General features: G+C 38.0%; 1 protein-coding gene across 1 annotated transcript; it reads right to left on the reverse strand.

The window, feature by feature from the left end:
* Positions 1–207: 207 nt before the first annotated feature.
* LOC114142426 (N-acetyllactosaminide alpha-1,3-galactosyltransferase-like) lies at positions 208–10,138 on the reverse strand. Its single transcript, XM_028013698.1, has 5 exons — positions 9,750–10,138; positions 6,072–6,155; positions 5,855–5,950; positions 3,389–3,526; positions 208–2,746 (listed from the first exon to the last, which is right to left on the reverse strand). Exons 2-5 carry the CDS (start codon positions 6,152–6,154, stop codon positions 2,062–2,064), a joined length of 1,002 nt encoding a protein of 333 aa, XP_027869499.1. The 5' UTR covers position 6,155; positions 9,750–10,138; the 3' UTR covers positions 208–2,061.
* Between the last annotated feature and the right edge of the window lie 3,933 nt (positions 10,139–14,071).

The following is a 14,071-nucleotide window of genomic DNA, read 5'->3' on the forward strand; positions in this document are numbered from 1 at the left end:
TTGTTCTAAATCAGTCAGATGACTCACTAAGAATACAGAAGTTGACCAAGATATTGCATGTGGTGGTGTCCTGTGAAATATGTCAAAGTCCTCATGAAAGACAGATTCTTTTTTCATCAATTGTGAAAATTAAATATTAATAAAGTAAATTTCATGTTGGTTAAGACATAAGTAGATACTTTGTTCCATGGTGGACTTTGGAAGACATACTGTATTTTAAATATTAAACTTTATTTCACACCCACAAAAAAAATCTATATCAATTCTAAAATAATTTTTAAAAACATTCTACGGTTATACAGTAGATTTAGAGCCTTACAGGTTTTGGACAAGACTCAGAATATTACAGACAAAATCTAATAAGCAAATTCACAATTTAAGTTAAAAAATCTTCTTGGAAGCAAACCTGAGATAAAAACTTCACACAAGCAAACCAAAAAAAGTAAAAACTCCATAAAAACAAACAAACAAAAACAATTACCAAAGGAATCAGAAAAGGCAAAGTTGTTTCAAACAATCATATGACAAAAAAAAACATACCAATAAAAAGCACAAATATGGAATGGATTAGAAACACCATGACAGTCTTATATGTCATCCATATATCTTCATTATTTACCCAGTGTTCTAAACTTACTCAAAAACAAATAAGAACGTAGCTTCTCTGTTTTATTTAATTCATGGGTTAATTCCCATTGGAATTAAACTTCAACTGTTAGATATTTTACCTTTACATTTAGCTGACTTTGTCATCGACAGATTTTAGTTCATCTGTTGGGACATGTTCACTTCATCATCTCTTGTTAAAAGAAAGTCAAGGCTTTGTGACAATAACACTGTTTGTTTTTTCTGAGCCTGGGTGTTCTTCCCTTTGGTCTAACATGTTGCTCTTCATGCTCATTGGCTCTTCCTTTGTTTAAAGTGCCCTGATGGAAGCAGATGGACGTTTCCAGTTTCTCAAACTAATATGACCTCTTGGCCAAAACTAACTACATAATCCAGGGAATAGTCACTTAACTGTTTAGCACCTTCATTTCCATTCATAAATAAAATCATGTCTTGTAAAAAAAATTATTTTTCATTGAAGAGAAATTCAACAAAAAACGCTTTACCTTTAAAAAAAAATCTCCTATTCTGGATAGCCTTTTTTTAATCTACAGCTGATCTATTAGCTAACAGCAATGCTGATAATGGAAATAGTGTCTGCAGAAAATAAAGTTGTATTCAGTAAATTTGCTTCCTTGCATATAACAGGTATTATGGACATTCATTTCTGTCTGAAAATTGCTTATATTATGAAAACTGTGATTTCTCTACTGTGATGTAACTGATGGCAATAGATTCATCCACTTCTTCATTTCATATTTAATTGTTATTTTCCAGTAATTTTTTTCCTTGTACTTTTCAGTAAATGTTCTATTTGTTTTTTTAAAATTGTGCTGTCCAGTGAAACCTTAATATACAGTTTTCCTTATCTTCTCCAATTTAGAAACAGCCAATAAGTGTCAAGTAAAACAAACAGCTCTTCTTTTCTTTGAAATATTTCCGATATGCGCTATGAAAATAAAGTAGCAAATATGCTGATTGACTATTCATAATTTGTAGTTCTGTGTCACAAAAACATCCACAAAAAAGTGGCTGGAGGGAGTATCACAGCCTATCACACTTTAGTCCAAGTGTATTAGTTTATTACTAAACTTGAGTTTAGTAAGTTAGTTTATTACTAAACTTGAGTTTAATAATAAACTAAAGTTTATTGCTAAATAAATACTAAATAAACAACTAAATAAACTTGGATTAATTGATGTTAACTAGTGTAAACAAAGGATTGCTTTCACCTGACCTTTACAAGAACAATATGCACAAGAAAAAAAGTTTTATTAGACTAACAGTGACCTACGCCTCAAACTCTAAGTTTCCAAAGAAACTTTACCAGCTTGCCATGAGAGTTGAAGCTTTGAAGTTGCAAATTCTTTAGATGACCCAAAATCAAGTTTTGTAAACACAGTTTTTCTTTCCAATATTGCATCACACTTTTTTTCTTTTTATATTTTATGCATGTTACAGAGTACGAAGCTTCTTATAATCTTTTGGGGCCCATTCTAGACGCTTGATGAATATGTCTTCTGCATTTGGAATATTATTATCCCAGCAGTACTCAGGAGAGAGCAACTTGGTGGGTTTGTTGAGCCAAAAGTACTTGTTCAAGTGACTTTCATCGTGCCATAAAGCCTCTACATTTTTCAGTTTGTCCTCCATGATGTTGATATAACAGTAATCTGCCAAGGTCTTTACTTTTTCACATGTTCCTCCAAAAATTGCAGCATGGTAGTAGTAATCTCCTTCAGTCATGCAAGCTTTGGATTCTGGATTTCTGTCATATGTAAACTGGTCCTTTGGGAGTTTGTAATAGTGAGCATGGAGTAGAGCTACTGACTCCCCAAGAGCCTCAGAGCCAAATCTGCCTTTAAATATCTGATCCACATCAAAGCAGAAGACATAAGTGAAGTTGTGCTTGAGAACTGTGTCGATTACTTCTGATATTATCTTCATTCGCATCATAGAGATGTCTTGCCACCTGCTGTGCTTCTCTACCTTGACAATTTTGATGTTTCGTTGAGGAGCGAGGGTAATTTTTGGCATCTTCTCTGGTAAATCCGTAAATACAAAATATGTCACAGGTAATCCCAGCATGAAATGTTCTTCTGCTGAAGACAGGAATGCTTCGAGATAGGCTTCCAGATACCTTCAGCAGAGACATAGAAAGGTGAATAGTTACTGTAGGTCAGGATGCCAATCATAGATAGAAAATATAAATGCTTTTTTTATTGGCATTAACTATAATAGTTAAATGTTTTACTGACAAAAACCAATATCCGTTGATTTCTGTTGTATCTTAAATGTTCACATACACAAATGAATGCATCATCTTTAAAATGTAAAATGGATATTTCATTATATTTCAAAGTAAAAAAAAAAAAATAAGTGTTAAGGGTTAACACTTATTATGTTTTCAATGCTGAAACAGCTCACAAACTAATCTTGTAATTTAATACCCCGAACATTAAACACAATAAATAATAAAGTGTACATGAATGTTTTATTCCTTGCATTTAAAAAAAATCTATTGACTTGGTTTTGTTTACCTAATTTTATCAAATGCTATTTTATTTTTTACCTTTTTCTATTGCTGAAACAAAAATTCTACCCCAATTTCAATGCATAATGCCTCCTTACGAGCGACTATAAATATTTTGGAAGGAACTCTGAATAGAAGACAGACAGACAGACAGAAACTTTATTAATCCCTTTGGGGTTTTCCCTCAGAAAAATAGTTCCCATCTCTCATATAGCATTTTATGTTTTAAAAATGCATAAACAAACAAACCGTCCAACAGCAAAAACTGTGAGGGCCACGGCTGTTTTGGTTTCCTTGTGCGTTCTGTCATAAAGAGTATCATCAAACATCAGTTCCCACATAATAGGCGCGTTCCAGGAAGTCTGTGTCTGAACATGTGGTCTGGCCCTGAAATAATAATAAAAAAAAAGACAGAACAACTCATCATTATCACTTTACTTTTCATAAATCTTAAACTTAATATATTTACTGGGATAAACTTAATTTGATTACTTGGAACAACTTAATTTTTTTTAAGTTGGATCTGCTGTTTGCTTTATTCATGGTGTGATGAACATGTTTACTTCACAAACACACTGGGTACCTGGGCGTCATCATATAGGAATCCTGACTTCTCTGACTATGTTAACTGGAATGTTAATTTGGGTGTGGTGTCATTCGCAGCTCCGAAAGGTGCTAGATAAATAAAATGATCTACTACTTACATCACTAATGGATGTCTACTTTCGCAAAATAGTGTTTTCAAAGTGTTGGGTTCTGCAGGGGAGTGGTTTCTCTACTTTTACAGGGTGGCAGGCAGACGGGATCCAGCTGGTGCTCATCAAGACCAATCAGCGAAGGCCTTTAATAGGAGCGGCTTCCCTGAGGCAGACGCCAGATGATTTTGCTTCTATAGTGGTATACTCTGGCTCTCTGTGCTGCTGTTACTGTGTTTAGCTTGTTCTGATTCCTCTCTCATCTATTCCCTCCTCAGAGAACCAGCCCTGATCAACCCCTGGTGCTCAGTCTACCTCATTACCTGGTCCTCGCTGCTCTGCTAAAACTAGCTCCTGGATACCTCCACTACCACCAGCCAGCTGCTGCCTGTCCACCCTCAGTCTCATGCTGGAACTCCTCCCCCCGGAAATCCCACACTGCACCGACTGCTGGAAAACCCATGTACCCACCTCTGCTCATCCTAACCCTCAGACAGTAAGCCATCACCAGGTTACACCACCATTCCCTTCATTTGCTTCCCTGTTTAACCACTCACCTTTCCTCAGTTCCTCCTCTGGCCCGGTTCCTCCCTGCTGCTGCTGCAGATCAACGCCTCTCTGTTCTCTCCCCATTTGCACTCATTGTTCAATAAATCTGTTAAACTGCGCTTGGTGTCCGTAGTTGTTGCTCGAGTCCTGGTAACCCCTCACCATGACACAAAGAAAAGTAATATTTGGCTCTATTACTCAATCTCATTCCGTTTTTTCCCTCCCATGAGAAGATGTGAATTCTGACCTCGTCCCTGGAAGAATCAAACTTCCAGGAATTATTTCCTTTTGTTTCCATATGTAAATGGAGGTGTATAAAGGGAGGGGTCTGTTATCTCAGCCTGTGCACTCAATTTCAGGTTTATTGGGATAAAAAGGGAATTATACTTAAATCATAATCAGAATTTTTTTTTCTCATGTGCAAACTTGTCATTTAATTTTTAGTAAGTGACAAGTTATAATAGCTAACCCATTCAAGTCTTTTGCAATTTTGCAAAAATATATATGTATATTTAAATTATTTAGTCATGTTGAATACAAATGCACGCCACTGTTTTCAGATTTTCCTTTACAAAAAAACAGCAACAACAAAAAAATAAACACAGGAACAATAGGGACCCAGAGCTGGACAAAACATAAATTCTGGGTAAAACAGCAGCAGTGAATCAACAGGAAAACAAGGAAATAGCTGGAGGAGTCAGAATCATTATCGTTTTAGCCTTTCATTTAAATTTCTGACACTGGATGTCATTTGTTTTTTATTTGAACTAACTATCCAATGCTCTAATAGATATAGTACTCTGTCATATTTCTTTATAAGATGTATACAGAAGCATTGAAGGTCTAACAAAAGTAATAATACTGTGAAATTTGTTCGCAGTTTTGGGATTTCATAGAACAGATCAACAGTTAACCATGTCATTTTGAAGAGGAAGTATTTATTTTATGTTGTAAAAAGTGTTTTGTTGATAAAAATCTAAAACTTGTGGTTTGCTTTTTTTTTCCATCAACCCCTTTGTTCTGGTCCCACTTGCTTAAACTGAGTGCAATAATTACCTTGCAAGTTTATTTTGTTAGTATATAAAGTCATCCTGAGTGTATTTTCAGCATTAGTAATTGTTGTGTGGAAGCCCTTGATGTTTACTAGCCAACATTAGTAAAAACACAAAATCACGAAGATAAAAGAACCCACTAGACAGGAAGCAGTCTGAAGAGAGGTTAGATTATAACACAATACCAGCATTGAAAAATTACTGTTCTCAAATGTTTTCCATCCAACTTCATTCAGCTAAAGCTATTTTGAAATGAACAACAGCAAGTCTGAATGTCCAAACTGAATATTATCTGAATATGAAACTGATGTACCATAATGAGGTTGCCCCATGACCCAGCTCATGATTCTTTTTCTCAGAGAACAGCAGAGTAATAAAAGTGTTTTGCAAAAGAAATTCTCTTCTTAAAGTTCTCCTACCTGAAGTTAAGTTTGCCATCCAAATCAATTATGGATGCTGATGTTGAAACCCTTGGCACATGCAGTTCTTTGATAAAGGCAATGGTTTTCAACTGCCTACAAAAAGAATAATTAGTATAAGAAAGAAAAGCAGTTAATTGAAAAACATCATTGAACAAAAAACAAACATCAAATTTGGTGCTAAAATCTCAAAGAGATTTTAACTTTTGGTACACACCTGGTATACAAAGAAAGGATTACTAACGCAAGTAATGCAATGCAGATAAGGAGTCCAGTATATTTTCCTCTGTGATTGGACATACTAGAATAAAGCAAATGAACAAGTTTAATACACCCAGTTTTGACAGAGGTTTAGACATTTTCTAAAGTTAAAATAGTGTTGACTTTAACGTGACATAAAGCTATATTCATAATATATAGCTACAGCTACATTTTATAAATTACTTTAATTTGCAAAAGTAAAACGTTGTAATAGACAATATTATTTGATGACCTATCTATACTTCAGCTTCCAAAATTCTAATACAAAAGAATTATCCTTTGTGCTGGTCCATCAAATTAAATCAAGATGTAAATACATTGCAGTTGGGGTTGTTACATAGTTAAATGTTGTGTTTTACACCTGTTAAAGTTTTTCTTTCCTTTTCAGTTTCATGAATCTAAAAATCTTTATCCTTTTTGCTTAAACACATACTAACAATTATGAATTTACTCTGTGGATTATATGATTCACGTTCAAAAAGTGAATCTACAGTTCATGAATTTATGATCGGTCCAACTGGAAATGGTCACTCGAAAATAAACATCAGGGTGTGCAAATGTGAATCTAAAAAAAACCCCATATTGTATTTAGTATAATTTGAAGGGCCGGTCATGACTTCCATTACACTTTGGTTTATCATTTTTGAACAGATACCCGCCAGCTTCCTCGAATGGCAAGTGCCTCATTCTTAACTAAACCATAGGGTTACGTCTCTGGCACCTCAAATGAAACTATTATTGTTATTACGCGTAAAAACGTTGGCTAATAATATATTTTCAGACCTGTATAGGCGAAATGAAGAGAGAAATAATACTCTAGGAGACTTAAAATCACAATTCCTTATAATCATATTACAACAAGTAAAGTAGATCTCTTTACTTAGCAGTCAACAAAGTGTTGATTAATGAAGGGATTTAAAATGCAGTAGTTATCCTCTCTCTGCGAACTGATAGCGGAAAATCCACAGAGGTGTTCGGACCATTCTCTCTTGTGAAAAAAAACAAAAAACAAAAACGATATGGTTTTTAGCAGGGTACACAAGAAAGATCTACTCAACCACAGCCCTGCCCCCCCTTGGCAGGTCGGACCACATCTTGGTAAGGATGACTCCCAAGTATGTCCCTCGAGTGAGAAGGCAGCCTGTGCGCATCAGGACGGTGAGGAGGTGGACACAGGAGGCAGCTGAGGCACTGCAGGACTGCTTTGGGTCAACAGACTGGGATGTGCTCTGTGGGCCTCATGGGGAGGACATCGACAACATGTCTGACTGCATCACGGACTACATCAGATTCTGTGAGGACACTGTCATGCCAGCCCGGACCGTGCGCTGCTTCTCCAACAACAAACCCTGGATTACCAGTGACCTGAAGGCACTTCTAAACAAAAAGAAGATGGCTTTCAGGTCTGGAGATAAGGAGGAGCAGAGGAGAGTCCAGCGTGACCTCAGAGAGACACTGAGGACATGCAAGGACAACTACAGGAGGAAGCTTGAGTCCAAACTCGAGCAGAACAGTGTGAAAGATGTGTGGAAAGGATTGGAGCAAATCGCTGGGTTGAAGGGGAAGGACACACAGACATCTGGGAGCCTGGATAGAGCAAACCAGTTTTACCAGTTTTTCAACAGGTTTAGCTCACCTCCTGCTACTTCCCTACCACCACCATCCACACTGCCCCAAGTTGTTCAAACAACCTACCGGCATTCTCCTGCACACCACCTCTCCTTCAGCCCCCCATTCCCCCTCTCCTCCCCCATCTCCACTGCAGACAACAACACCTACCCCCAGCTAACGGTGACTACAGGCCAGGTTAAGAGACAGTTGGAGCGATTACACCAGGGGAAGGCTGCAGGACCTGATGGCATAACACCACGGATCTTGAAGACCTGCTCCATCCAGCTGTCCCCTGTACTGGCACACATGTACAACCTGAGCTTGAGGTTGGAGAGAGTCCCGCTGCGGTGGAAGACATCACATGTGGTTCCTGTTCCCAAGAAGCCAAGGCCATCCGACCCAGAGGACTACAGACCAGTTGCTCTCACATCTCATGTGATGAAGGTCATGGAGAGACTGGTCCTGGCCCAGCTGAGGCCTCGGGTGAGGACGTTTCTAGACCCCCTGCAATTTGCCTACCAGCCCCACTTAGGAGTTGACGATGCCGTCATCTTCCTGCTGCAACGTGCACTGTCGCACCTGGATGGTGAAGGAGACACTGTGAGAATCACATTGTTTGATTTCTCCAGTGCCTTCAACACCATCCAGCCTCTGCTACTGGGTGAGAAGCTGCGGAGGATGGGTGTCAACGACTCAGTGATCTCCTGGGTTACTGACTACTTGACAGGCAGGCCAGTTTGTCCGTCTGGGCAGTGTCCTGTCTGATGTGGTGGTCAGTGACGTAGGAGCTCCACAGGGAACTGTGCTTTCTCCCTTTCTCTTCACCCTGTACACCACTGATTTCCAGTACAACTCTGAGTCATGTCACCTACAGAAGTTTTCTGATGACTCAGCGGTTGTCGGGTGTATAGGGGACGGAGGGGAGGGGGAGTACAGGACACTGGTGGACGACTTTGTGGAGTGGTCTGAGCAGAATCACCTGAGGCTCAACATTAGTAAGACCAGAGAGATGGTGATTGACTTCAGAAGGAAGAAGACACCTTCACGGCCACTGAAGATCAAAGGGGAAGTGGTGGAGGAGGTGGAGGATTACAAATACCTGGGAGTTGTAATCGGCAACAGACTGGACTGGGCATCTAACACTGACGCTGTGTGCAGGAAGGGGATGAGCAGACTCTATTTTTTAAGGAAGCTGAGATCCTTCAATGTGTGCAGCAAGATGTTGGAGACCTTTTATCACAGTGTTGTTGCCGGTGCCATCTTCTTTGCTGCTGTGTGTTGGGGAAGCAGCATCAGAGCCAGCGACTCTAATAGACTGGACAAAATCATCAGGAAAGCTGGCTCTGTACTGGGACTAAGGCTGGAGTCCCTGGAAACTGTGGTGGAGAGGAGGACACTGAAGAAGATTCTGTCTATTATGGACAATAAACAGCACCCTCTCCACCACATAGTGGACAGACAGCGGAGCACCTTCTCACATAGGCTGCTCCAGCTCCGCTGTCGTAGGGACAGATACAGGAAATCCTTCCTGCCACATGCCATCTCACTGTACAATAAAAGCTAAATCATTGTTCTGCACTAATCAGTCCGATTTTGCACAACTGCACTGTGGCATACTTGCTGTACATATATTTACATATACAGTACATATCTCCATTTTTCTTTTGAATCTTTGCAAGGACTGTTCTTAAGTTGCTTTTTATATTAACAGCATTTCATATTTTTTACAATTTATAGCATTTTATATTTTATTTTTATTTTATCTACAACTACTACTCAGTGGTAGTTGTTATTGTGTCTTGTCTCTATGCTGTAACTGCGAAGTAATTTCCCTGCTGGGATGAATAAAGTACTTCTATTCTATTCTATTCTATTAAAATGCCTCTTCTTCGAGCCTGATTGTCCTAAAAAGCAATTGTTTTGTTTCGTAGAAGTTGACAAGAACATTATGAGTTTTTGCTCTGTTTTTATTATTTTAAATGAACCAAATAGATTGTTTAAAAGAGATAAATTATTGACTCACCTGGCCAGCAAGTGTTTTCAAACAAGTCCATGCAACGGTTGGAAACTTTATTTTTACCTTGACAAGGCAGAACACGCTTCTAATTACTCACGGATGCCGCGGCTCCACTTTTTTCCTTATTTTGATTCTCAGAATTTTAGTTTGCTCAGATGCAAAAGCTTTGCGCGAGCCATCCCAGCTCCCTCCCTCCCATCTGAAAGCACCTCCTTTTTTAAACTTGTTCTGCTTTATAAGCTCATAAAACACGTCAAAGCGGGATCAAATTCAGATGTTTTTTTTCTCAACTGGTTTCTGATTTTCAAGAATTTGCAAAAGTATTTGTTTAAAGAGTTTGAATTAAACTTCATAAATGACGGAGGCATAATATTTTGAAATTATGGACAAAATTGTAGGATAACAAAAACACGACACATCAAATCAACTGAATTTTAATATATGGCTAGTTTAAAAGAAAATTAACGCTTGTTAGGCTATTTAAAAAAAATCCTACTAGTGCTCTTTCTTCAGGCCTAATTTTAGAAGGTCATGAAACTGTCTATCTGGTTTAATTTTTTCACAAGAAAAAGTTTTGTCTTCCCCAATCTGGCAGCTATTCTGAAAACCTTTTGGGGGCGTTTCTACATAACAGTGGCAGCTGGAAAGCTGCAGGAAGGGATCTATGTGGCGGTGGCCCAGTCTGGAAAACCTACACCTCGTTCTCTTAAAACAAAACACTCAGTTTATTATTTTTCACTTAGCTGTCTCTTAGAGAAAGGATTTGTAATTCTCTGAAATACTTTGTTTGACTGTAAATTTATGATCTGTTTTCATGAACATTTTGGACAAAGGAGAGTAAAAGCAGTTGCCTCAACCTGCTACAAGACAAGTTTGGCAACCTACAATATTCATAAACCTGAAACAGGAACCTATAGCAGGTTCCTGTTTACTGTACAAAGAACACAGCAAACATGTGTTCTTTGTTTCTGGTATTTGCTACTTAGTAAAAGTCAGATTTTCCTCTCTCCAAAAAGTGGATCTAGAAACAGATATTTTATTGATTCCATTATATATTTCTCAAACCTTTGGCTGAAAATTTAAACACTGTAAATATTACAGAAATACTTTAAATTTAAACAAAATCTATCAGAGAATAAAAAATAACAAAAATAAATAAATAAAATGTATTACAACAATATGCAATATTTCTTGCCAGCCACCTCAGAAACTGATGCTTATATGTTATCTAGAATCATCACACATGTAGGGATGTAATTCCAAGACTTTGTTTCTTGTAACTTTGGTGATTATGGCTTACAGATAATGAAAACTTAAACTTCAGTGTGTAAGAAAATTAGAACAGCGTAAAAAGGTCATTAGCAGTGTTACACATTAATGAGACCATTTAAAGGCTCGGGAAACCTTTCCCGGTGTTTTAAAACACCTGCAAAGGTTTTCTGAGCCTTTAAATGGTTTAAGTCTGGGTCAGTAGGCTCCACAATCACGGGAAAGACTGCTGACTTGACAGATGTCCAGAAGACAGTCATCGACACCCTTCACAAGGAGGGTAAGCGTCCAAAGGCCATTGCTGAAAAAGCTGGTTGGTCGCAGTGTTCTTATCCAAGTGTATTAACAGAAAGTTGAGGAGAAAGATGAAGTGTAGTAGGAAATGGTTCACTAGCAACAGGGAGAACCACAGGCTCACACTCCACCTTTTGAACTACCCTGTGTAGTCCATTACATAGTTTTCAACACAGACATTTCCGTATTTAAGGACTGCAGACAGGTTGTTATTTGAAGAGTTGTGTGAAACCTGTGAAACAGGTACATGTATCAAACTGATAAGTATCAGTGGTTTGTTACTGCTCCGGGTAGCTTCCGGGAGTTAGTAAATAGGGTGGATCCCTGTTTCTAGGCCAAAGGAACCACGAAAAACTCTAATATGATTATTGAACAACAAACTATTTGCATGTTTGAAATCTACAGCTGGTTCAAGTGAGGTAAACGTATACCAGACACTGAATAAGATGCTTTACACTTTTGCTCTTTGTCATTCAAATATATTTCATAGCATATCACTGGCCATGTATGTAACATGGCCAACATTAGATCTTTTCCTGCACAATATATCAAGCATACCCTAAAAGTGTGGGTAAAAAGGCACTGAACACCCTGCACTCTGCATTTCATGTGCGGGTGAAAGTTTCTTTTTTTCACCTGTCCCAGAACTCACTGCAGTCAGAAAACTGTTCCTGAAATAGAGAAAACAAGTCCAGAGGAAGGGAGAAATTCTCACCACATAATGGCGTGCTATTAGTGTAGTAATTTGACAGAGGCATGCACTTTTTCACAGGACCTGTTTTTACAACATTTTTTCCCCCCCAGCCACTGTTAAGCTCAATAATAATTTAATTACTGAAATGAATTAAAATTATTAATTTCAGTAAAGAAATTAGCCTTATATAAGAAACTAATTGTTCTGATGCCGTACAATTAATTTGATTCATACTACCTGTATGTGCCATATTAGCTTTATGCCAGTGTTCTGTTTTCTATTGCCTCACTGTACATGTACGTATTTGTCCTGGCCATTGCTTTCCTGTGCAATTCCACTCAAACATTTTTTCTCTTCCAGCACGCATTCTCGACTTTCTCCCCTTGACTTGGATTGTCTCTGGTCGATTTTTGATAGAGGCAATCAGCAAACAGAAAGAAGTAGTGAACAATGACATCAATTTCCTGCATTGTTTTACACCGTGTTCCAAATTATTATGCAAATTGGAATTAAGTGTCATAAAAATTACATTTTTTGTTGTGCTATTAAATTTATAGATGGTATTGTGTGTCAGGGTTCTTTGAATCACTATAATTAATTTCAGAGAGCTGGGTTGATTAGTTTGTCTGGTGAGCTCAATTAAAGGAAATCTACTTAAGAAGGATGTTCCACATTATTAACAGGTTTCAAGCAATATGGGAAACAGAAAGGATCTCTCTGCTGACGTAAATCATCAGATAGTGTAGTGCCGTCTGACAAGGTATGAAAACATTTGATATTTAACGAAAACTGAAGCGTTATCGTACTGTGAAGAGACTTGTGGCTGATTCACAACAAAGATGTTTTGTACAGATAAAGGCAGAATGAGGAAGGTTTCTGTTAGACAAATTCATCGGATTAAGAGAGCAGCTTTTAAAATGCCCTTACAAAGCAGCAAACAGTTATTTGAGGCTGCTGGTGACTCTGGAACCTCAAGGTGGAGGATCCTACAGAGGCTTGCGGTGCCTGAACCTACTATTCGGCCACCGCTAACCAGAGCTCACAAGCAGAAACGGTCCCAGTGGGCCCAGCCGTACATGAAGACTAATTTTCAAACAGACTTGTTCATTGATGACTGCTGTGCAACCCGGGATGGTCCAGATGGACGCAGTAGTGGATTGGTGGTGGATGGCCATTACGTCCCAACACAGCTGTGATGTCAGCAAGGAGGTGGTGGAGTCATTTTTTGGGCATAAATCATGGGGAGAGAATCATTGGTCGGCCCCTTCAGAGTCCCCAAAGGTGTAAAAATGACTTCAGCAAAGTATATGGACTTTCTGACTGATCACTTTATTTTATGGTTCAAAAAGAAGAGCCGTACCTTCCATAGCAATATTATCTTCATGCATGACAATGCACCATCTCATGCTGCAAGGAATACTAGTGTGTCATTGGCTGCTATAGGAATGAAAGGGGAGAAACTCATGGTGTGGTCACCATCCTCCTCTGACCTCAACCCTATTGAGAACCTTTGGAGTTTCCTCAAGCAGAAGATCTGAGGGTGAAATGCAGTTCATGTCAAAACAGCAGCTCTGGGAAGGTATTCTGACATCCTGCAAAGAAATTCAAGCAGAAACTATCCACAAACTCACAAGTTCAATGGATCAAGAATTATTATTATTAAATCTTATTATTATGTGAGTTATTACAGATGTTTTCTGAAAAGAAACTAAGAATAATCCATGATTCCAATTATTTGATACCAAAGTTACAGTTACTTGTTTTTCTTGTAAGTGTTCTCACAAATGTAAGTGTAAGTATTATTACAAGTAAACCAATATTAATATAAGTATTTTACTTTGAATCTTATCAAATTACTCAAAATGTTTAGATTTTCTTCTTTAAAACTTTCATGCTTTAAAATAAGGAATAGTCTCAGCTATTTTTATAAATCTGCAGGCTGGAAACTTCCTCTTTTTCCAGGAAACCTGCTTTTCCTGTTTCATGAATCTCTCTGACTGACTATGATTTCTTATGATTAGATAGAAAAAAGTTGAATTAAAGCAAAGTTTGCATGAGACAAAAACAACAC

The sequence above is a fragment of the Xiphophorus couchianus genome, chromosome 4 (genome assembly GCF_001444195.1).
Source record: "Xiphophorus couchianus chromosome 4, X_couchianus-1.0, whole genome shotgun sequence".
Classification (NCBI taxonomy): Eukaryota; Metazoa; Chordata; class Actinopteri; order Cyprinodontiformes; family Poeciliidae; genus Xiphophorus; species Xiphophorus couchianus.